At 48.4% G+C, this 25,574-nt stretch overlaps 1 protein-coding gene across 1 annotated transcript in view; it reads left to right on the forward strand.

Annotated features, from left to right (window-relative positions):
• Positions 1 to 21,637, forward strand: part of LOC142769405 (uncharacterized) — a 41,444-nt gene extending 19,807 nt beyond the window's left edge. Inside the window, exons 8-11 of the mRNA XM_075872628.1 lie at positions 17,121 to 17,364; positions 19,232 to 19,355; positions 20,694 to 20,805; positions 21,269 to 21,637. Coding sequence (XP_075728743.1) covers positions 17,121 to 17,364; positions 19,232 to 19,355; positions 20,694 to 20,805; positions 21,269 to 21,328 — 540 coding nt within the window. The 3' untranslated portion in view covers positions 21,329 to 21,637. The remainder of the gene's footprint in view (positions 1 to 17,120; positions 17,365 to 19,231; positions 19,356 to 20,693; positions 20,806 to 21,268) is intronic.
• The last annotated feature ends 3,937 nt before the right edge of the window (positions 21,638 to 25,574 follow it).

Here is a 25,574-nt window from a genome sequence, read left to right on the forward strand (position 1 = left end):
GAATGACTCTTTATTCTCTTTGTAATCATCATCACCTGTAAATCTTCTTCAAACACTACTATCAAATTCGATGGCCGCTCTGGAGGAATTGTTAGCTGTCCAAGGGATGCAGTTTCCCCTCCTAAAACTGCATTGGGGAGTTTTCCGCGTGGGCGTTCGTGGAATGGGAGGCGGGCCGAAGAGGCGACACTGAACGGCGACCTGGCGAAGGCGACCTGCGGCGAGACGTACGGGAATTCCCAGGCATGTCCGTATGGTAAGTAGGTGACGGTGAACGGTAATAGGACGATCGGGAGGGTGGCCGTAAGTAGTTCATGGTCGGACGGAAGCTTCGATGTTCTTCGGGAGCGTAGCCGCGTTGCTCGTCTTGTTGGCGCCTTCGACAAAACCGAGCGATATGTCCTCGATAGCCACAGTAGTAACAGATTGGTCGAGGTGGGCGCTGAGGTGCGTAGTAAGGTGGTGCACGCACTGGCGGTGATAACGAAGCCACAGGCGTATGGTCTGCTGTTGTAGGCACAGAAACGGTGGGTGCGGCAGAGAGCGGGGCAACTTCGGCGTACGTGTGCGTCTGGCGCACGCAGGGACTGTTGGAACACGTCGCACGCGATGCGGAGGCAATCTCTTGTTTAATCAGGTCTCACAAGCTATCTTTTTCAGGAGGTAAAGTAACTTCCGCAGCACAGGAAGAGCAGCGCCCGTGCAGCTCTTCAGTAACGATGTCGCGAATAAGTGCACGCAAGTCGAGGGGTGCAGGCAAACGAACGTCGGTGGCATCGTAGCAAAGGCGAAGAGACTGAAGCTCGTCAAGTCGCTGACAGATGGTTATCACGTCCTGGGTGGTGGCAGGATTTAGCGTGGCGAGGGCGTTAAAGGCGACGGTGTTAATGCCTTTAATAATGTGGCGTATTTGGTCGTTCTGAGACATGCCGGTGTTAACGCGCTTGCACAGTGCAAGGACATCCTCAATATAAGAGGTGTAAGATTCACCCGGCAGCTGCGTGCGTTGAGCGAGTTTCTTCTTTGCTGCCTCAGTGCGAACTGCAGGGGCACCAAATATCTGACGAATTTGCTGCTCGAAAGTGTCCCAGTTGGGAAGATCCGGGTGGTGGTTCCAGAACCAAGTTTTCGCAACATCGGACAAGTAAAACGGGACGCTGCGCAACTTCTGTGGATTGTCCCACCTGTTCAAATCGCTGACGAGGTCGTAGTTCTTGATCCAGTCTTCAACATCATCACCTCGGAGACCGGAAAACACAGGTGGATCACGCAGGCGAGTGTTGTTGGGCGGAGCGGGTGGCGGTGGCTGCAGTAAGACGGCGACGTTGGATGGGCCAGGGTTTTCTTGGGCCGCCATAGCAGGGGGTTGTATGCGACGACCCGAGCGGAGCTCCAGCGAGAACGGGCGAGAGGACTTGAGGGAACGAAAAGCACAGTCCACCACTTGTGAGGAACCGGTTTATTCGGCCAGGCTCGAGCTAAATCACGCTGGTGATGATATTTTTAGATGAAGAAGATGTACAGGTGATGATGATTACAAAGAGAATAAAGAGTCATTCGCTTGTCGCGCTCACAGTATGTAATGTTTCTAAAAATTGGGTAGGCAGCATTCATTGCCACGCAGAATGCTTGGGTTTGATTCCAGCTGGGACCCTCACATTTATTTGAATTCGTTGGGTTGACGCTACCGAGTTCGGGTGTTTCTTGGATGGATGGATGGATGGATGGATGGACGGACGGACGGACGGACGGACGGACGGACGGACGGACGGACGGACGGACGGACGGTGCGGGCGGGCGGGCGGGCGGGTGGAAGGAGGGACGGACGGACGGATATATTGTCACGTTACTCTCGACAAACTTGATAAAAATGGGCTCGTTTAGTCGACTACTTAAGGAGCGGCTCCGAGAGATCGTCTTTATCTTCTTTCACTCTTCGATCTCATTCAAGCAAACCATGTGGCAATAGTCCCCCCCTTTGAAAGCTCGTAAATAAAAAAAAATGCTCGTAAATAAAAAAAAATGAAGGTATACACACGCAGATATAGAGAACCAAAAGAGGGAGTGTCACTACTCGCAGCGCAAATGAGGAAGTTTCGCCAACGCTTCCGCCAAGCGCAAAAAGAAAAGGCATAAAAACACAGGAGAACACAAACAGCAGCAGCAACGGAATGTCCCGGCATGTCGTAGCACGTGAAACCACAAGGACTACTGTGTGAAGTAGGGCTTCAGCCGAACGACATGCACGGTTTCGGGCCGAAGCTGTCGACGAGAAGACGCTGCGCCGTCCGGAAATACTTCGTAGGTAAGATCTGTGATTCGTCTAAGAACCTTGTACGGTCCAAAATAAGGGCTTAGGAGTTTTTCGAATAAGCCTGTTCGCCGGACAGCAATCCACACCCACACTCGGTCCCCAGTGTGGTAGGTGACATTTCGATGGCGGAGGTTGTAACGTCGTGCGTCTGCATCTTGTTGGTGACTGGTGTTTATGCGAGCTAGCTAACGAGCTTCTTCGGCGTATTGAGTGTATTGCTCAGCATCTTGAGCAAGTTCATTGCTTTGGTCCCACGGAAGCATGGCATCGAGCATGGTTCGCACGTTGCGTCCGTAAACAAGTCGGAAAGGCGGAAATCGCGTTGTTTCTTGCGTTGCCGTATTATAAGCAAACGTGATGTATGGAAGAATCACGTCCCAGGTTTTATGTTGTACGTCCACGTACATTGACAGCATGTCCGCTATGGTCTTGTTAAGCCTCTCTGTCAGTCCATTGGATTGCGGATGATAAGCCGTTGTTTTTCGATGACTTGTGCAGCTCAGTTTAAAAATGTCCTCCATCATTCGTGCTGTAAACGACTTCTCTCTGTCCGTAATCACGCATGACGGGGCACCATGCCGTAGGACGATTTGGTGCACGAAGAACTGCGCGACTTCAGAAGCTGTGCCACGGGGTAACACTTTTGTTTCAGCATAACGCGCAAGATAATCTGTCGCAACTATAATCCATTTGTTCCCAGAGGACGACAAAGGGAAGGGCCCGAGAAGGTCCATTCCCACGAGGTCAAACGGTGTCCGTGGTGGTGCGATCGGCTGGAGCAGGCCCGCGGGTCTCACAGGCGGAGTCTTGCGGCGCTGGCACTCACGGCAGCCTTTCACATATCGATGTACACTCGTTGATAGTCGCGGCCAGTAATACTGTTGGCGTACTCAGGTGAGAGTTCGCGAATAGCCCAAATGTCCTGACGTGGGCTCGTCGTGGCACGCAAGGAGGATTTCATCACGCATGTCGGTAGGAACAACGAGTAGGAAGGCTTTGTCGCTACCACGGGCGTTTTTCTTGTAAAGAATGTCTCTTCTTAGACAAAAAGAGGACAGTTCGCGAGCAATGTGTTGAGGAACCTGAGAGTTGCGGCCTTCCAGGGAATCAATGACTAGGCGTAATTCATCGTCTGCCCGCTGCTTTGACATAAATTCGGAGTCACTAACTCCTCCGAGAAAGGCATCTTCATCTTCGGAGCCCCTGGCAGTGTTCCCCACAGGTGCTCGAGAAAGCGCATCGGCGTCTTCGTGTTTGCGCCCTGACTTGTACACAATCGTAATATCAAATTCCTGCAAACGCAAACTCCACCGTGCGAGACGGCCGGATGGATCTCTGAGATTTGCCAGCCAGCAGAGCGAGTGGTGGTCAGTCACCACTTTGAAGGGACGACCGTAGAGGTAAGGCCGAAATTTGGTCGTCACCCACACGACTGCGAGGCATTCTTTTTCTGACGCAGAACAGTTAGTCTCAGCTCGAGAAAGAGTACGACTGGCGTAAGCTATCACATGCTCAACGCCCCCGTGTCGTTGTACAAGGACAGCGTCAAGTCCGACGTTGCTGGCATCTGTATGAATTTTTGTAGCAGCGTCCTCATCAAAATGGGCAAGAACAGGGGCTGTTTGCATTCTCTGTCGTAACTCTGTGAACGCTGCATCTTGTTCTGCGCCCCAAGTAAAGGGTACGTCATCTCGGGTGAGTCGCCTAAGAGGTTCAGTTATCTCAGAGAAGTTGGCGATAAATCGGCGATAATACGCGCACAAGCCGAGGAAACGGCGTACTGCTCTTTTATCTGATGGGACAGGGAAGGCGGCGACCGCAGCAGTTTTGTCTGGATCAGGTCGCACTCCATCTGCACTAATGACATGTCCCAGAAATTTCAGCTCTTCATAGCCGAAATGGCATTTTTGGGGTTTCAGCATGAGTTCAGCTGTGCGAATGGCTTCCAGAACCTTTCTCAGACGCTTCAGATGTTCTTCAAAGCTCTCAAAAAAGATGACCACATCATCGAGGTAGACAAGGCAGCTTTGCCACTTCAGGCCAGCGAGAACTGTGTCCATCATCCTCTGAAAAGTGGCTGGTGCAGAAGAGAGGCCGAAGGGAAGAACTCGGAATTCGTAAAGTCCATCTGGAGTCACAAACGCGGTTTTTTCTCGGTCTCGTTCATCCACTTCAATTTGCCAATAGCCACTGTTTAGATCGATGGACGAAAAATACTTCGCACGTCGTAACCTGTCAAGGGAGTCGTCGACCCGTGGAAGCGGGTAGACGTCCTTTTTTGTGACGCTATTAAGCTTCCTGTAATCAATACAGAATCGCAGCGTTCCGTCTTTTTTCTTTACTAGAACGACTGGCGAGGACCAAGCGCTGCTCGATGGTTGAATAATCCCATCATCGAGCATCTCTTTTACTTGTGTCTGAATAGCCTCGCGTTCTTTGGCAGAAACGCGATAAGGCTGCTGCCGGATGGGGCAGACGTCATCGTCGGTAATAATTCGATGCTTCGTGAGGTGTGTTTGACGGACTTTGGAAGAATAGGCGAAGCAAGATCTAAACTCCCTTAAAAGGTCGTGAAGTGCAGCCTTTCTCTCGTCTGACAGCGTCGAATTAATGTCGATGTGGTCTAGAAATTCCTCATCCTCATGCGTTTCCTCGGACGTGAAGCACTCCGTGACGTCGGCAACAGGTTTTCCATAAGCTAGGGTGGTTCCACGGAAAAGATGCCGGTGCTCGTAATTGAAGTTCGTAGCTAGTATCGTTGACTGTGCGTCACGGACGCGCACAACACTTCGGGCGGCGCATACACCTTGGAGCAGCAGAAGTGATAAGTTGCTTTCAGCCACCACGTCGCCGTCTTGGAAGTCTTCACAAGTGACTTCAATGGGAACAGTTGCTCGAGGTGGCAGCGTCACACTGTCGTCAGCAACGCGCAGCGCAAGTCTACGGCAGTTATCAGCGTCTCGATCTGTTGCGCCTTGAGTCGAGAAGGTCACGATGCGCTCACGGAGATATATGATGGCACCGTATTCCCGAAGTCCATGCCGATAATCAGCTGACGCGAACAGTCGGGAAGAACGAGGCAGCTGAGCACAAACGTTGACACACGAATTTTCACTCTTGCGGTACAGCGACCCAGCGGTGTTATGTGTCCTCCAGCTGTTCGAATTCGCGTTCCATTCCACGGCGTGATCACTTTCCTGAGATCTTTCGCTAGCCTCCCGCTGATGATGTGGATGTCGGCGTTTCTTCGGCACTGCGATTATTCTCTGATGAGATGCCTTCGGCGTTGCGTGCAAGCATCGATGGGAGGTCTTCCGCACTTTGAGTCCCAGCGACCTTGCCCCCGAAGGCCGCTGCCTTCAGTTTTCCCAACGAGGGCTCGGGGAGCATTCCCGTGCCGTCACCCCGAAACGTGGCCCAGTGGCTGCGGGTCTCCTCGGAGATGGTGACCGCGATTGCCGTTGTGTAAAGGGTGCACGCTGTTGCGCGAGATACTCTTCGATATCCCTTGGCCTTTGACCAATTCGGGGACGAGGGGAATTGACGGAAAATCCGCGCAGTCCAAGTTGCCGGTATGGGCATTCGCGGTAAATGTGACCAGCCTCACCGCAATGATAGCAGAGGGGTCGTCTGTCTGGCGTACGCCAGAGATCAGACTTGCGCGTCCGTGTACGGCGACTATCAATGTCCAAATCAGCGTGCGCTGACTGAATCGCGACTGACGGCATCATTGTCTGGATCGGGACGTATGGCATTGTCTGGATCGGGACGTGCGGCACTGGCTGGATCGGGACTCCTTGACCCGAAAGAGGAGTGGCAGATCGCAAGGCTTCCGCGTACGTACGACGGGGACTGTCAGTAGACACAGGAGCCATTTCCGGATCAACCAACGTGGGCGGAAAACGATGGGCGTGCAGCACCTGCTGGACCTCTCGCGCATGACACTGGTGATAGAACCAACATCGATTTGCCTTGTCCCGTACATCTTTTCCATTTCTTCCCGGACGACAGATCGAATGATCTCGCGAATCCATTCGGGGCTCTTGCTCCCAGGGGTGGCGAAAATTTCGGGAGTTGAGGCAGCATTCACTTGACGGTCAAACTGGGCAGACCGTTGGTGCAGTACTCGCTCCATTGTTGCCGCTTCAGTAAGGAACTCAGCAACACTTTTGGGGGACTACGCACCAAACCAGCAAAAAGTTGTTCCTTCACACCACGCATGAGGTGGCGCAACTTTTTTTCTTCTGCCATAGCAGGATCCGCTCGCTTGAAAAGCCGTGTCATGTCCTCGACGTACATCGAGATTGTCTCGTTGGGCATCTGGATGCGTGATTGTAGTGCACGCTCCGCCCGTTCGCGGCGGTCGGGACTCCTGTAGGTCACCAGGAGGCGATGCTAGAACTCGCGCCAAGATGTCAGAACATCATCCCTGTTCAAAAACCACGTCTTGGCACCGTCTTTTAGGCAAGTGTACACGTTCCGGAGCTTCGTGGCATCATCCCAGTAATTGATCGCTGCGACACGTTCGAACTCACTCAGCCAGTCGTCAACATCTTCATACTGCTCTCCGTGAAAGGGGCTAGGCATGAGCGGGTTCTGGACGGTGCAGTAGATCGGCGTGGAAGGTGTCGGAGCTTGCATGGGATCTTGTGTCGAAGTCATAGTCGCTGCGTCAGTGGTTGGTGTCTCAGGCGGTAGGCCTCGTTGGCGGCGGCTTACTTTATGAACAGGAGTGTCCACGGGTGCAGGGCTTGTGTTCCGGCTGCTGGACGGGGTCTTGGGCATCGGGTGGATTGCGAGACGTTGTACCCAGCAACTCCACCAGTCTTGTCACGTTACTCTCGACAAACTTGATAAAAATGGGCTCGTTTAGTCGACTACTCAAGCAGCGGCTCCGAGAGATCATCTTTGTCTTCTTTCACTCTTCGATCTCACCCAAGCAAACCATGTGGCAATATTTTCACGTGGTTTATTTACGCACAGGCGAACTTGAAGGCCGAAGAACGTCAGAATCGAGGAACGTCATCAGGCAAAAATCCAAGCAAGCGCAAGCTCCGGTCGCGCGTGTAAGTCACCAACGCTCTGGCTTGCCTTTCTCGCTGCTCAAACGCTCTGGCTTGCCTTTCTCTCGCATTGTTCCCTACATTGGCCCTCGGTGAAGAGCGTAGCCAACCTGGCGACTTAAGGCATAGTCACTATAGCGCGGTCATAATACGGCTTCAGGTGACTAATATGTACAATTTCTTTACCACAACGGCGTAAGTCATCAGACGGTATCAAAGGCTCATCTCCAATTTGACTGGTGACGTACGGGCGAGAATGAGGTAGAGCCCATGTATCGAGCCAGTAATTTTGAAAAAAGGCAAGGAGTACTTGTCAAAATCCAGAGCCAAACGAGGGCACCAGTCGTGAAAGTAGAGAGAGGTCGGTCGGTGTCATGCCGTAGCTTCTGGTGGCCTTGGTCTTCAATTGTCAGTGAACGGGCCAATTGTCTGCAATTTTCTGTGTACCTAGCAACATCAGAAATTGTAGTGTACTCAGATGAGTCAGGCGTGTAAGAGAAGATAGTGTCCAGCGTGCATGATGGTTCATGTTCGTACAAAAAAGACAGGAAAAAACCCTGTGGTCGCGTGTGTAGCAGTGTTATACGCATGCATGATGAATGGAAGGACAGTGTCCCAATTGGTCTGGTCTGAAGCGGTGTACATTGTCAACATATCACTGATAGCATGCGATTAAATCATTCTGTGAGGCCATTCCTCTGCAGGTGACATGTTGTCATCATGCGATGAGCCATGTTACACTGAGCAAGCAAGGCTTGAATGTCGTCAGACAAGAAAACACGCCCCCTGTCTCTCAAAAATTCGCGGGGAGCACCGTGGCGAAAAACAAAATTGCGCGAGATGAAAAACGACTCTTCCCTTGCAGCTGCAGCAGGTAGTGTTGCGGTCTCCGCGTAACGCGTGAGATGGTCCACGCCGACAATTAGAAGACGACGAGGGAAGTGGTCCTATATACTCATGCGGTAAAATGGACCCGCTGGGCAAGGCAAACGCTGAAGTGTACCAGCCGGGCGTTGAGGTGGGGCTTTACGTCGCTGGCATGCAGTACAAGCACATACGTACTTGCGAACAAATGTGTAGATGCCACGCCTTTAGTATATCGCTCACACAGACAGTTGTACGTTTTGAGAATGCTGGCGTGAGCGCTTTGTGGGTCGTTGTGGAAAGCAGTACAGATTTCCGAGCGCATGTGATTGGGTATCACTAACAGCCACCTCCGACCTTCAGACACGTAATTCGGCCGATATAGAAGGTCGTCTCAAATAGCGAAATGTGTAGCTTGACGATTGATACTTCTTGAAACCGAATGACCTAACGGATCAGTCAGAAAGGAAAAGGGATCAGTCAGAAAGGGTAAGGAAAGTTGGGAAATCCACGCATCTTTGCATTGCTCCGATGCCATGTCTGCGAAGTCGATTGGTGTTATGACAGCTGAAGAAGGTGACGAGGAGGTTGGGTCATCTGCTAGCGGTGAGCAGGATAGCGCATCAGCGTCGAAGCGCTTACGGCCGGAGCAGTACGCAACACGAATGTCATAATCCTGTAGGCAAAGTGCCCAATGACCAAGGCGTCCCGACGGGTCTTTGAGCGATAATAGCCAACATAGAGCGTGGTGGTCCGTGATGACTTCGAAAGGACGGCCATAAAGGTATGAGCAGAACTTTGTTAAAGATCAGACAATTGCGAGACACTCCTTCTCAGTGACGAAATAATTACACTCGGCATTCTTCAGGGTTCGACTCGTGTAAGCGACCACGTATTTTTGGTATCCTGGTTTTCGTTGAGCCAATACTGCGCCAAGATTGACACCACTGGCGTCGGTGTGGACCTCCGTAGGCACACTGGGGTCAAAATGATGTAGTATTGGAGGTAATAATAATAACCGCCGAAGCGTGGTAAAGGACTCGTCGCACTCTTTTGACCAAGCAGAACTGCCTTTGGAAGTTGTCAGCAGGTTGGTAAGAGGCGCGATGATGGAAGAGAAGTTGCGCACAAATCGACGAAAGTAAGAGCACAGCCCGATAAAACTTCGAAGCGTCTTCATGGAATTGGACTTCGGATAGTCTGCCACGACACGATGTTTCGCCGGATCCGGGAGAACACCCTCCTTGCAGACGACGTGACCTAGTATAGTGAGCTGGCGTGTGGCAAAATGGCACTTTTTGATGTTAAGTTGAAGGCCAGCAGAGGTGGGACACATGAGAACAGCATGAAGACAATTAAACAAGCTGGGTCGAAAAGTCGTGATAAAAAACGACGATGTCGTCAAAGTAGCAGATGCACGTGTTCCACTTGTAACCGCAAAAAATGATGTCCATCATATACTCGAAGGTAGCTGGGGCATTGCAGCGTACAAACGGCATGACGTTAAACTCCTATTGCCCATCAGATGTGACAAATGCAGTCTTCGACCGGTCAGGGTCAGTCATTGGAGCGTGCCAATAACCTGAGCGTAAATCTAAAAAGGAGAAATATTCTACTCCTTCCTGTTGACATGCGCACCCTTGTGTACTTATATGTCCTTCGAACATGAGAATAAACCAGTTCTTAGTTGAGCGCTCGTGCTGTGTGCCTCCTCTTTGCTTTGTGTCTGTGTTCACCCCCTCGCTCCCAGTTCGCTGAACCATCATGAATTGCCAACCAGCCCACCTTTCCATCCTCTCGCCTTGCAAGCAATTGAGAGCATCATCGATGCGTGGAGATGGGTACACATCTTTCTGAGTTATCCTATTGAGCCGGGAGTAGCCGACACAGAATCAGATAGACCCATCCTTTTGGTCCACAAGTACAACAGCGGATGACCATGGGCTCTGTGATGGCTGGATGACACCATGCTAGAGCATATCGTCGACTTGTTCGTTGATAATACGGTGCTTTTCTACTGAAACGATATGGTCATTGGCATAAGCGAGCATAAGAACCGATGTCAATGTGGTGCGTGGTGTTCGCTGTGCGACCCAAATATGGTTGAGTGCAATCGAAGGGAGAAGAGAACTCTCGAAGAAGGGACAGTAGTTTGCGCCTTTGTGTCGGCAATAGCTCAGCGGCAACAGAAGAGCGGAATGAGTCTAGCGCGGGCAGTGTGGCCACAGGTGGCATCGTAGCATTGAGCTGGAGGTGAGGTTAGAGCTCGGCAAACTCCAGAGGATACAGAATGTCAGCGTTTTGTATGTTACCCAAACATTTTCTGCGTAGTAAGGTAACTGGCAACAATAGCGAGTTTGCGACGAGCATGCTGGTAGCACCAAATTCCACGGTGTGTACGGCAAAGTGCAGGTGTAGGCTATGGCAGCAGAGAAATACGTCAGACACAGTAAACAAAACAGTTCCGGCAGGAGCGGCCGTACAGGTCAGGGCTACAAGGGTGGATGTTCTCGGTGCTATGTCCGTGTCTACAGCAACGACAAGTTTGTAAGTTTCGAAAAGGGAATCCACCAAACGAGAGGTTGGCAGCGGTGTAAGGACAACGTCTGCAAGTGAGCAATCTACGATGGCCCAATGACACGAAAGAAAGTCCCATCCAAGAATGAGTTTGAGGAAGCATGATGCCAGCACAAAAAATTCAATGGCATAAAGTTCACCTTAGATAGTGACACATGCAGCGCACACAGCTGAAGGTTCTTGTAGTGACGTGCCCGGGTAGCGCGGACGCCACTAGCCGAGCCAAAAGTGGGAGTGAAGCCTGCGAAAAATGACCCGACAACGCGTAGTTCACAAACAGCCAAAAGCCCCGTTTAATGCCCACCGATGCCTTTTATACAGAGTGGGGGCGCCACCTCCCAGTTACTAGAAGCAACAGGTGGCGTCCTCTACAGTTCTATGCACTGCGAGTTGGTTGTGCGGAGTATCAGGTCCGAGAGCGATATCATCACCTTTTTCAACTTGCGTTATAAAATCTCACAGATTATGCGAACGGGGGCCCCTGTGTTGATAAGCGCTTGTGCAGTGGTCCTCTCCACATTGATGTCGATAACTCACCAACCAATCTTCGACGAGTGATTCAGCGGATCCGGTGAAGATAGGGGGATCTTGTTGAGGATACACAGCACCCCAAGTGACATGGACGGCCGAAGGTCCCACCTGGAGAGGCGTCTCGGTGGTCATGTGTGTGTCACGAAGAGGGGGAAGCTTACGAGAGCGAAGTTCCAGGTATGTACGGGAGTCCACACACCTCCACCAGATGTCAAGCGATTTTTTGCATACAGACGAACTGGAAGGCCGAGGAACGTCAGTGGACGGACGAACAGATGGTGGGCAGGTGACAGACAGATACGCTAAAAAAATAAGAGCGTAAAGACGCTGTGTTTTTACTTTCCTTGCGGCACAGCGTATACGTCTCCACCTAGAAGTGAACGCAAGCTAGCATTTGAAGAGCGATAGTGTGCGCGCGTGCAATTATGTGTGTGTGTCTTTGTGTGTTCTTGTGTGCACGCGCTCGTGTTCTGTACATGTGTATTTGTGTGCGCGCCCGCACCCCAACGGGCACACGCATGCACGGATGCGTGCGGGCACACGAGTATTTAGAATCCAAAGAGCCTGACTCCTTCAGAGCTTTGGTATTAGCAGGGGACACGCCAGTGTAAGTGCAATGCTTTCACGCATTCAAGAAACAGATGTTAACGCGTGACGTGTTAGAGAAGCAAGACGTTCCCCACATTTACTCTGGACAAAACCTCGTTTTCGTGTGAACACAACCCTCTAGTGCCTCACCTGACATGTCAAACGCTTACTAAAAGTGAGCGTCTTGAACTCGTTGCGGACATGACTCAGTATCAACACCTTTAGGAGCACAGCGAAGCTGGAAAGTTTACTTTTCTGCAACCAACCCGCCCAGCCGGGCCCAAATTACCAACAATCATGCAGGTATGTGCAAACAAATGGCGAAGACAGCTGCCCGGTAATGTACAAGCCCAGCGAATGGTTAGCGATACTATTGTGCGTACAAGGGTGCACATCCAAGCCCATAAACGCAGGTTGTACCCTCCCAAGCAGTTGCTCCTTCTGCCAAGCCTACCACGTTTGCAGTCGGTGCTCTGGCTGACGCTGCCCCAAGCGTCTTAACATCTGCGCATGGCACAATCTGTCACGCTGGCAGAAAAACAACTTCTTTTACTCTTTCCTGGCACCATTGAAGTCGTTTTCCAACCAAGAGGAGGACTCACTTTGAACAGAGCGATAGCGCTGCCACTCATGCGAGCTCTGAAAGTGATCGCCGCTGGCAGGGTTCTTGTAGAGCTTCACCTCCGAATACATCCCACGATTGACACCTTTCCAGTCGCTACCTCTCACGAGACAGCCGCTCTACATCTCATCCAACTCAAGCAATTGGTTCTCCAAACGATCACCTACCCTGTCGCTGCCTATCGCACCGCTGCACGCTGCTATGCACGGCGTCATATCGCAAACCTGCTGGGAGGAAACTTCGGACTAGATGCTACAAGACATCCAGACCAGCAACTCAGATTCTGATATCGCAGACCGCAGAATGAGAACCTCTCTATATTGATTGCGTTGACACACGGCTCAGTACCTCACACCGTACGTTATATGATTAGAAACGTAATAGCGCGGAAGGAAACATAAGGTACGAGAAAAAAAGGGACTTGTCTGCGTCTTTTCTTTTCTCGTCCTTGGTATTTGTTTTCGTGCTTTTACATTTATAATTACGGAATACCAATTAACTAGCCCGATCGGCCACTCTTCAAAAAGATGAGTGTACAGATACACCCAGTAAAAGAGAAGCCCAGATGCGTGCACGAACTGTCGCCGACCAGGCTACAGATACGTGTGGCCCCAGTAGAAAAGTGGCCTAACAAGCATGAACGACAAGAGGTTCCTTCCTGTATTACAAGCTGCCGTCTCTGTGGAGGATGGGGGGGGGGGGGGCAGCACCTCACGGGCACCGAACCCCATCTGACCAGCCTCCTTGAAAAAAGGGAGACCTGCTGAGAGCCCAGCTCAAACCATAGATTCGGAAGCAAAATTAGATGATCTAGCCAACAACTTAGAAGCCAGGGCCACGGAGCGCATTACGGCGCAAGTCACCACACAATGTCAAATTATGATACAAGCTACCATTGCCCATGTTATGGACAATGCCCTCTCCAGCCTCATGACAAAGCTTGAAGAGTGCTTAGTTCATCTTACTTCTGCACTCACATCAGCCTCTACTCCCCAACCCCTCCTTTGCCACTCTACGTTACAACTTGGCTCCCTCAAGGGGGCCATGATTTGTTACAAATTATCCAATGAATCTTCAGGGGCTTTCGGTAAAAGCGAGACTCTCTGCAGCAAATTGTTACTAATTACCACCAGACATATTCATGATGCTAATGTTTGCAGGCTACTGCTACGGCACAGCGTTATTCCATCTTACTCAATGAATGTTCCTCGTCTGGCTGTAACTCTGCCTTACGTAGAGCATATCACTTCCCCATATCGCTCACGCCCTCATTGAAATTTCACCACCCCCTCCACAACCCTGCACGGTTCGCCCTGTTCGTTGTCTATTCCGTTACTTCCTCCTCTCCTCAAGACCACCGTACCATTGGTTGCTACTCATCATCGGCAACCAACTGTGCTCACAGGGGCTACCGGCGCATCAACCACAAGGGCACAGTATTAGGCGCTGATGCTCCACCTGACTATTCTTTAAGATATTAGCCTGCTTACACTCGCACTGGCAATAGCATCACTGCCGATGCTCGTCCAGACCTCACGCTTGACGGAAATATAACCGGCCTGCAAAGGGTATAAGAACGCACTGGGCAGCGGCCTAATTCTCATAGCAGTGAATTATCAACGGCCTCCCTCAGCGCATATTTACCGTTAGGCATGTTAGTTAGGCCCAGCTGCGCAAGTTCATGCATACCCGGCCTACATAGGACCCCTTCGACTCTTGGGTGAGGAAGTTGCGAAGTTGCAAGAGGACAGTATACTCAAACACTAGATACAACTCCAAAAAACCCTGTTATCGACAGTAAGGCTCACCAATCTCCTCGAAGCTCACGATAACATTATGCAAAGGTGCAAAACTTAAAAGCACAACAAAAAACTACAACTCAAACTTTGCAAAGCACTGGGCTTAGATCTGTGAGCACCTCTGCGGCAATCTCCAGCCCACGCTTGACATCTGTTGCGCCACATGATAGACCCCACGCAATCTAAACCCTAGATGCGTCTTATCATATATCACCTCACTCATAACTACTGGCGAGACGCCGACGCCTTCCTTACGCAGGTGAAATGCACTTATACCACACCTTGTCTTCCACAGGCACACCCACACCTGCTTGATGCCCTTAGTACAAAATAAGAATTTTTCGCGGCCCTAGTTAAATTATGTAATAAATCACCCAGTGAACATCGAATTATACCAATGCTGCCATCCGCAATCTTGATGATGATTTAGTGAAATACTTCAACGAATGTTGGGAAGTTGGTATACGGAGCTCCCTGCCTCCTGGAAGCACACAGCGAATTATTATTTATCCCTAAACTTCAACAGCGACAATATTGCACCCCCTTTAATTGACTTACTATCTTGTCAAGGAGTTCTAGTACATAATCCTTGCTCGGCTGACGACGTGCATGGAAGGCACTTACCTTTTCCCCCATAGTATGATAGCATTTCGTGCTCATCTTTCGGCACAGAATGCCCTACTCCAAGTTACGCACGACGTGCTTGGCGATACCATACCTCACCTGACTAACGCTATCCTGAATAAAGCATTTGACAGAATCCGACACAATGTCATTTTGAAGTACCTGCAGGTAGGCCAGAACTGCGTTCTTGCCTTTTTCTCTGAACGCACTGCCTTCTTGCACATTCCGGACCAAATGACCACACTCTCAAAACACTGAAGGCGTCCCCAAAATCTGTGACGCAGCTTGTATGACCCGTATACTCAATACACAGGGGTTTAGACAAAGCGAACATGAACGTTGTACATGCTTTTATGCTTAGCCGCATTCTATAAGCCACCCCGTATCTGAAGCTGAACCACACAGAAACTGAACGCTGTGATGCGCCTCGCAACTACGGCAGCACTGCATTTTTCTCGTACCACAAGCACAACCAAACTCTTTGAACTGGGCATGCACAACCCTTTCTGGGCTATTGTTGAGGCATATTTTTAGGTACAGTATTGGCCACCCTATTCTCTATCGCCTCCCATCGCATAAAAATACCCGCCGATCAGCCAGCCTTTACACGACACATTCATGCCGCTTTATACTTAAGTTAAACCCCTGTATCACAATCTACACCCTCAGTGTCACATCGCTCACCCCGTAGCTCGCGCAAATGCCTTCAGAAGAGTTACGGATAATTTCGGCAAGCCATTTGAGTAGAAGCCAATCGTACATCACAAGAATCTGTAGCAGTTGTCCCTACTGTATATACCACACCCCCGATTCAGTGCTTTCCTTCAGGCTCAACAGCTGAGGAGGCAGAGGAGACCGCCGTCGCCCTAGACCTTGCACAATCTGACGCACAGCACATCTTCACTGACTCAAAAACTGCTCATTACAACTGCACGCCAGGGGCGGGATTGCCCCCTCCCTCACCTGGCAGCTGCTGAACAACACAAAACAAACTTGATCATGCATGGTAGCTCCAGTGGGTGCCGGCTTATTCAGAGAACCCCGGAAATGAGGCTGTCGATAAATTAGCCCGAGGATTAATTTGCCGGGCTTCTCGAAGTAGTACACGCACACTTTTGCAGAGCTCACGCAAATACTCCTCCTCCAAACCCCTCTCTTACCTGCTCCCGAAAAATCCCATGGAGACGTCTCCACACCCACACTTTCTATTTGACTCAGGTGTTGTCTCACTATACTGTGGCACTTCCTCCGAATGTTCTCTGGGCGGCGAACCTCATGCCATTTTTTCCCGTATTCTTTTCGGGTGCCCGGCTGATCCTGCCCCGCAGAAACCACCTGCGATCTCCTGTTCTCGTCTGAGGACCCGGCGTTCCAGCCGTGGCTTGGGTAGCCAATGTCATCGCTGCGAGAGGCGTGTCCGTGTAGACGTGGCGTGTGACCGCACGGTGGATCAGATAGCCAGAGTGGAGGGAAGTTCAACACACTGGCCAATAAAGTTTTTCTGTCGGTCTGTGAATACCAAGATAACAAAATTGGCAGATCCCACGTACAGTGGGAATCGATGATATGCAAAGTACGCATGAAGAAGGTTGATCTGTCACTTTAAAATCAGCATATTACAAGGCGAATGTAAATTATGCTGTACATGACTTCCATGTCATAACTATCATGTTCGGACATGTCATTTACCTTCGTCGTCTATTCATGTCACGTGATATCGAATTTGGTATATGTTGAGCTAGCGAAACGGCCGGGAGCGCGTTATGAGCATAGCATGTAGTCATGTTTTACATGAAATGCATGTCATGATTATCATGTTTGCATCAGTCATACAACTTCGTCATCCATTCACGTCCCGTGATAACAAATTTGGTATATGCGAAGCTATTGAAACGAACGCGGGCGCACCGTGAGCATGGCGCGTAGTCATGACTCACATGACATGCATGTCATGATTTGCACATTAGGGTCTGCAAGTTCAAAGGCATTTTATTGAAACATGAGTTGACCAACACTAGCACAGTGGGATTCCTTGTGGTAAAAAATCACTAACCTTAGATTACAGCATCAGCAGCATGCTTGTATATATGTAAGTAGATGCATAACCTTGTGCTTGTCATGGTATGCTGATCCCACAGTGCTTAGGCGAGCTGGTGGAGTGCAAGATGGAAAGTATGGCAAACCGGGATAAGCGAAACAGCAACACGAAACTGCCAGTGGCTCCTGTAGGAAAGCCCACACTACTGCCAACAACGAGCTCATCACAGTTCTTCGAGGTCCCAGAACCCCTCTTGACTGCCTCGGGGACTGAGGAGACAGCAGACCCATTGTCGTGCGGCTTATCCACAACAATCATCATACTTGAAATTCTGCTTTGCCTAGGTAAGGCCACTGGAAGTATCCTCCACTCCACTCAGAACAAGCTATGCACATTTCTGCAACTGCACATGCTGCCATGTGATGCAGCCTTTTCCGAAACAGTGAGACATATTCCAGCTTTGTCACACCAGAGTCCTTAAACAGACACTAAAGAGAAATAACGACTTGATTTAGACTGACTAACTGCAGTCTGACAACTCTAATGCCACATGTTTCACTACACTATCTTAAAGGACCCTGACACCAAAATTGGAAACTCAAGATGCTTGTGTTGTTTGATAGTCCTGCATGCGGTGGCACCTCTGACCGATTATTAGTGGCGAGTGTTGCGTAGAAAATGTTTTAATTTGGTTTTAGAGTAAGGGTGCATGCTCATCCGAGTATTCAGGTGCAATCGTCATTTTCTGTGGTTTGACGTAGACTGGGGATGCCTTTATGACGTTTCAGAGGTCCAGGATATGTGCGGGGTGCGCACAATATCCCGGCTGGCACCCGGAGCGAACTATTGTTCGTCACCCCTCTCGCTCTGTTGTCGGGCTGCTCTCGAGATGGTTTAGGCTGCTTACGCCAGGAATGCTGTTCTTTTTTTCTGAGGGGAACACGCTCAAAGCACTGTCTTCAGCGCCCGCAGGTCTCCCTATTTAAAGACAGCATGTTTCAATGTTGCCAAAGCTTGAGCTAGGGTGGCTAGCCCCCTTCTAGACACCCTACTTGAGTGAACATAGTCTCAGGCGCTGATTCGCTATGGGGCACTAGTTTCTTATATTTAGGCGGCAGGCGTTTCGAACTGACACGAAATCGTTTCGTATCGACACTGCTAGCATTAATTATACGATTCGTTACAGCATTTACGATAGAATTTCGGCACTACATATCACAAAGCTCCAAATTACTATAAAAGACCCACAAACAAATCTTTCACTGTCAGGGGTCCTTTAAGTTCATCATCAAAGGAATAAATATTAGAGTTTCATTCTGAAAGTTTGAGCCAAAGTATATGCGCGCAACATCGAAAATTTCAAAATGTAGTTTTAGTAGTTTCGCAACTCTGGCTCAATTAAATTTTCTGAAGCTTCAAATGCCAGATCTATGACGTCCACATATTACAATGCACTTCATTTTTGTCGATTACAAGCTCCGTAAAACCCAGTTGATGCCTTCAAAATCTATCATGTCCCTGTGTTTGGTGAGGAAATCTCAAGGTGGCATCTCCAGCCGCATTTTCCTTTCATGAGTTTTCTCGCTTACCAAGTGGTGTTTTCCGGATTGTGAAATTGTACTTTACTAATACGCGAAAAGTGAGATTTACCGTATGCCTCATTTTTCTTATGTAATTTGGGCGTCCATATTGTACTCATGAATGTCATCATGATCATTATTAGCCAAATGACGTCTTCAGCAAGACAAATATACTTTGAGCACCAAGTACTACTATTTGTCTGCCCTAAACCTTACATGACTTGCTCAACTTCAGTACTTAATAACAGCTGCAATATTGACTAGTACTGTTTAATCTCTTTTCTAAAATGTGCTTCTCCATTCCTGAACTCCATGTCCTGTTTGTCACTGAGTGGGCCTATATCTTCATGAACATCATTGACAGCTCAAATTAGCTGAAATATCTAGCACACTATGTTCACCCTGCGGTCGAAAGCAGTATGCATAGCGCGCAATCTCGGTTCCTGTCTCTCTTTGTTGCACAAGTATTACAATCACATTCGAATTACCATCTGCATCTTCATAAACTCTCAGCATGCAACATTTCGTTTTCCGCATGACTAAAGCCTTCGGAAAAAGCACTGCTAGGTATAAAGAAGCAAATTCTGTCTCTACAAGCAAAACTTCTTTCTGTGTATGTGCTTATGTGCAGGCTTGTTTAAAGCAGCACTTGGTCTGGCGAGTCCTCCCATTGCAAGATGGGGTCTTCAGAATTATATTGCGCAGCTCAAGCACTCAGGTGACACTGATCCAAACGATTCGGCAACCTGCGATTTGTAAGTCACAGTGAATTGATATGCTAACAGCCATAATATGTGTCATGGTAGACAGTTGCAAAATAATTGTGAATGCAAAAAATGAGCTTAACTCTAAGCACGAGCATTTCAGTCCCAATAATAGAATACAAGAATGCTATTCCTTTCACCTCAGTGAATAACATAGCAGCTGAGAAGGGCAACAGTAATGCACATAGATTTTCTTACAAAGCAAATAACCAAATTATTTTATTACAAAAGCTTTTGATATGTTTGCAATGTGTTGGCTTTTGTATTAGCCACTCAATTTAAAGCTTGGCGTCATATATTTACAGTGCAACATTCATCAGTGACAAACGTCGCTGTGCATATTGTTCACACTTGAACCTTGTACTAACAGCAGAGGTCCATAGGGTATCTCCAAGTGCCATATATTGAGTGCCAATGTGTTGAAAAGAAGGTGTAACTAAAGAAAGGTCTGGCTAATTTTACATTGATGCAGGAAACATTGCAACATCGATATTTCCTTATATCTTCCTCGGGCTACAACAGAACTGATTTTTTTAGCGCTAGCATGTCTACATTTCATACCCTCTCCTGCATTCTAGTAAAAAAGGGAGCGGGGTCACATAGGGTACGTGGGTGTGAAAGAGCGTGGGAGGGGGGCCTGCTGTAATGAATTGTACGATAGTGAAAAAGAAAGAGGAAGCGGTGGGAATATGAAGATGTACACGTGATGCAGAGTCCCGGTGATCCAACCAATTGTCAGAAGTTAACAATGACAGGTTTGAAATTCCAAGATGGAGGGCTTAGCTCACAGTGGTTTTCTTTTTGAATGTACCATAGTTAATCGATTCAATAGTCCCTTTAGAAACGTTTAAAAGTGTATTGAACCTGTGAATAAGGTACGACTCTGTATATTTTTTGTCTCTTGCGGATCAGAAGTTCGACTGAAGAATGTAGAGTTAGAGAGATCGTCTAAGCTGTGTCCTGCTACATTAAAATGCTGTTGCACTGAATACCTGTTCCTTCTTCACTCGTACAGTTCATCACAGCACTCTACCACTTTCTCACACCCGTGTACCCAATGTGGCCGCTCCCTCTCCTTTGTTAGGATGGATGGAGGAGAGGGCATCAAACGTAGACACACTAGCGCTAAAAAAATCAGCTCTGTTCTAGCATTGAAAAATACAAGTCCGCTTGACAAAACGTCGGCTCGACACAACTGCTGTTTACAGATTTCTTGGACTCCTGCTTGGGCCCAACCATGGCCTGCAATATGTATAAACAACACAATTTACAAGAGTTGAAGTGATCTTATGCTCGTATTTTGAAAAAGCCATGTCGTGAATATTTCAGGCACGAAGAGAGAAGAGTTGGTGCTGGGACCATCTTCTGCATGAATATGTTCTACTTTTGCATGCTGCCCTTCATTTTTTGTGGCAGAAGAAAACAAGTTTTTCAGACGCAAGTAAGAAAGTTTACCAGCCTAGAATCTATCAGGGTTGTTCAAGAGTCATTATTCATAGTTAAACACAACTAGAAAGCTGTTTTTGAAGCAACACAGTCTCAATTAAGATACTGCACATTTGTACTCATTCTTTAATTAGTGCTTGCACTGCTCCTCTTTCATTTATTCTGCAGTCGTTACAATGCTGTACAAGAAAAAAATTAAAATTTATGGTATGTAATCAACCTGTCAATGTAGTTTCAATTACAACGCTTGTGTACAGGCAACAGAGATACCGCCCATTAGTTACCATCATGCATGTTCAAGGATATGTGACCTCAGAAACTATTTTCACCTACGCTCAGCTGACGACATTACGCATCACGATTTAAAAAAAATGAAAATGAATGTATAATGCCTAGAGAGAGCATCTGTCAAGCGTTATGAAGCGCATTGCTTTCCTTTTTTTTTTTTTTTTTTTCAGAGAGAAGCGCTTGAGGACAAGATATTTGGTTTTGATGCCGCAGGTCCACAAAGACTGTAGGGAAAACAAGTACCCACTTCACGATTATACCTCCATTACATGTGGTTCCAAAGAGAACATTTGCCCTACCAAAAGATTAAACTGCCATCTACTTTTTCTAGCACATTGTGGGTATACGTAGCCTTTGCATTAACTTTTAAGGATCTGTCCCTCAATCAATTTACTCTCGCAACAACATTTATGGGTGTGAAGAAGCGCACAGAGACAAGGCATAAAAAGAACAATCCGACAGGACAACAGCTGCAGTTCTTTTGGCTAACCATTTCATTCCTTTTATGTCTTCTCTCCATACACTGCTTCATATGTGAAGATGACCTCTCAACAACTGACAAAATTGTCAACTTTGCTGAACAATATCCACGGTGAGTGACTGAAAACTATCAATACAACGATTTGTCTATAATAATATTGCAACAAGTAGTACCCCACATATAGAGACTACTGGAAGTAGCTACAGAGCTACTTCAATTTCAAGACTATAAATTTGCATTTCATTTTTAGCAGACTATTAACAAGAATTGAAAAGTGGCCCCACACAAAATGCAGGAACAAACAGAAGCGACCCCAGATGAGCAGCCAATGCGTATTGCTGCAATTCAAGGAAAGAAAAAAATTTCGAAACAGACAATCAGGCTATTATTATTGTAGCTGTCACTTTGCAGTGGTGTGCGATGACGATATGTTGGTGTTCGAGAAATACAACAGTTACCATCTTCACTTGTGGACTGGTTTTCTACTGTAACGTAGTAAATATCTCTGCAACATTTGGGTGGAGCTGCTGGGTACGACACAACAAGGAACTGTACAGCGGACATGTCCTCAACATCTCCACCATGTCAACAGAAACCAATTATGCTGCTCCTGCTTCAGCCGCAACTTCGGTACAGCCGGGCGTATTGACGCAACCGCACGATGCTGGCAACTTATGCAGCACCGACCATGTTGACGTTGATGACTGGATTCCGAAGTTCGAGTGGTTTGCAGCGGTGTATCGTTGGGATCTTACAATGATGCTTGCCAACGTCCACTTCTATCTCTGCAGAACAGCAGACGCGTCGTTTGAGTCTCATGAAGCTGACTTAACCTGCTGGGATTACTGCAAACAGAAGCTTCGTGACTTATTTGCTAAAGCCGTCGGGCGCTGGCAGCTCGCTTCTAAGAAACTCTCTAGTCGGGCATAAACTACGACTGAATCGTACGTCTCCTGCATTCTTGACGTTCTCACCCTTTGCCATTGTGTCAACCCCAACATCACAAAGGAAGACGAAGCAAAGGCATCGCAGGTGATGCTCTCAACTTACTCGTGTCTAGGGACCGCTCAACTGTTGATTACATCATCAAAGAGGGCCGCTGATTCAAAGAGCTGAAGAGTCACCACGTCGCCCAGCATTTCTTGTGACTTCCAAACACTGCGAGGTCCTCCATACACCATGCAGTCAACCGCGTACCAACGAGAGCATAGCCCACATGGTGCGTCGAGAAATCGAGGCGGCATTTACCATCTTTCCTGATGCAGCCATCTCATGATCGGCCAACGATGTCGTTGATCCAGCAGGTTATGCAGGAGGAGGTAGCGAACCTCAGACTGCAGTCTGTGTGTTCGTTGACGAAACCTCGTGTCAGTACCAGAACGCCTTGTCGTGCACCGGAAAGATTTCGCCAACATCCTGATCCTGCCCAGTGGAGAACGCAGGATGACAAGTCGATCTGTTTTCATTGCTATAGTGTAGGGCATATCTCTCGCTACTGTCGTTCTCGTACCTATTGACCTCGCTCATTTTCTGGCTATCGACGTGACAGCAACCACCGGCCCTTCAGTTTGGCGCTCGTGCCGATGGACCATATATTGGGGCTCCTGCGACATCAGTCTGACATTCTACCCATTCCCGCATTATCATCGCTCCAGGTCACCTCAGCACCATTGCTATACGTCGCCCCGCCCTACTGGATGCTCTTTCTCGAAAATTGAGCAATGCAGCCTCTGGAGGTGACACTTCATCGGACTCCCGACCTGAAAACCCTCTGCTGACCCCGACTACAGACCAGAGACCAGAACCTCCTTGATATAGAAGTTAATGGGCTTCCTGTTACTGCCCTCCTTGACACTAGCGCATATATTTCAAATATCAGCTTTGACGTCCGTGCAGGTAAATAAGGTCCTTATCCCGCCAGAGTCCATATTCGTATGTGTCGCAAGGGGAGCGACTCCGGCTGTGCTCGAAATGTGCACTGCACGTGTAAGGTTTGCCGACTGCCAAACGTCACCCTCGTCACTCTCGGACTCAATTTTTTTGTCTGACCACTCTGCTGTAATTTACTGCTCAGCCGGCCTCGTGCAACTTGACCTGCCTGTGCCCCCGACGTGTCGAGATGGTTCTGAACAAGCTTTCGTGTGCTGGCTTTCTTCGCCTCCTGCTACAAGCCCTAACTTATGTCACTGTTGTACCATATCCCATAGTACTAGATGGAGATTACGTGGTCTCTCCCTCTCCCGGTGTTTTACTGGTCCGCAACGTGTCCTCTCCATACTTCGTTTTAACTGTTAGAGCGAACAAGATGTGCCTTTCTTTTCTGAACTTTTGACTCAGCCCTCACGTCCCACCACTCTTTTAGCATCGCACGAACTGGCCACAGTCCTCCTCCCCAACCCGCATAGTACCGACGCAGCCACATCATCTACACTGCACAACAACGTCACCAAGATGATTGCCTCAGACCTGTTGCCATCTCAAGTCAAAGACCTCAGTGATCTTCTTACAACCTACTTGAACATATTTGACTTTGAGTAAATACGCAAGTCAAACATTGCATAGATACGGTGATGCAGCTTCAATTCACAGGCATCCTTAGGGAATGTCACCATCCAACAAGTTATCCAACAAGCGGTCGACAAGATACTCAAAAAAGGCATCATTGAGCCTTTTTCGAGTCCCTAGGCATCCCCTGTGGTTTTAGGTAAAAAGAAAGACAATACCCGGCGTTTCTGCGTGGACTAATGACATTCAAACAAGGTCATCAAAAGATGATGTCTACCCGCTTCCTCGTATCGATGATGCTTTAAATTGCCTTCATGGTTTAACCTATTTTTTTTTTCAATAGAAAATAGTTGTGGCAAATAGCTGTGGACAACCTCGAGTGGGAAAAAACCGCCTTTGTAACGCCTGACGGTCTCTACTAATTTATGGTAATGCCGTTCCGCTTGTGCAATGCGCCCGCCACGTTCGAGCGGATGATGGACACACTTCTTCAGAGCTTTAAATGGTCTATCCGCCTGTGTTATCTGGATGATGTGATTGTGTTTGCCAAAACTTTTGAGTCTCACCTCGAGCAAATTTCATCCATTCTTTCAGTGTTTTGTGCGGCCAGGCTCCAACTTAAATTCCACTTTGGGCATCACCAAGTTACTATCCTAGGGCATCTCGTTGACTCATTCACCATGCGCCTCAATCCCGATAAGGTTTGCACTGTCCTCGATTTTCCCGTACCAACTTGTGCCAAGAACATTCGAAGTTTTTTGGGCCTATGCTCATATTTCCAACGATTCGTCAAAAACTACGCAGAGGTCGCACGCCATGCCCCCTCACTGATCTTTCCAAGAAAGATGCGCCATTTGAGTGGGGTCCTGATCAAGCCACGCTTTTTTCCCAACTCGTAACACCATGCTATCGAGCCTAGTCCACTTCAACACATCCCCTTCAAGCTCCAACCGAGGTCTGCACTGATGCTAGTGGAAACGGTATTGGCGCAGTGTTAGCCCAGCGTCAATTCGGTATATATATAATTCGGTATATATATATTTTTCACTTCCATGACGGAAGTACATCAGCCATGGTGGACCACGGCATAAAACACTTTCCTGTTAAAACATTTCATTTCATTAGCCCTCCCACTTCAACATTTGAATTCCCTTTGCACCCAAAAATTTGCGATTTATACAGCTCTAGATTTAATTACAATGTGAGTCTCTCAGAGTGGAGCTTATTATGTCATGTAAGAAGTCTGGTCCCTGATTGTTGTATAACCCAACGTGGTACCAAGTGGTGTGGGAAGTATATGAGTGCACAAGGTAGAAGAAAGGAAGCACTTGAGAGTAAAGGCGACAAGTGCTATCAAGTGCGCTCATATATTTCCACATAAAGTTACACCAATTGGCCCAGCAATCCACAATTGTGTTATGCAGCGGGCTTTCAGTGGTCACAGAGCATAACATGCAGGCACCATTGTAGCATTTGCATATTGCCACGAC

The sequence above is a fragment of the Rhipicephalus microplus genome, chromosome 8 (genome assembly GCF_043290135.1).
Source record: "Rhipicephalus microplus isolate Deutch F79 chromosome 8, USDA_Rmic, whole genome shotgun sequence".
NCBI lineage: Eukaryota > Metazoa > Arthropoda > Arachnida > Ixodida > Ixodidae > Rhipicephalus > Rhipicephalus microplus.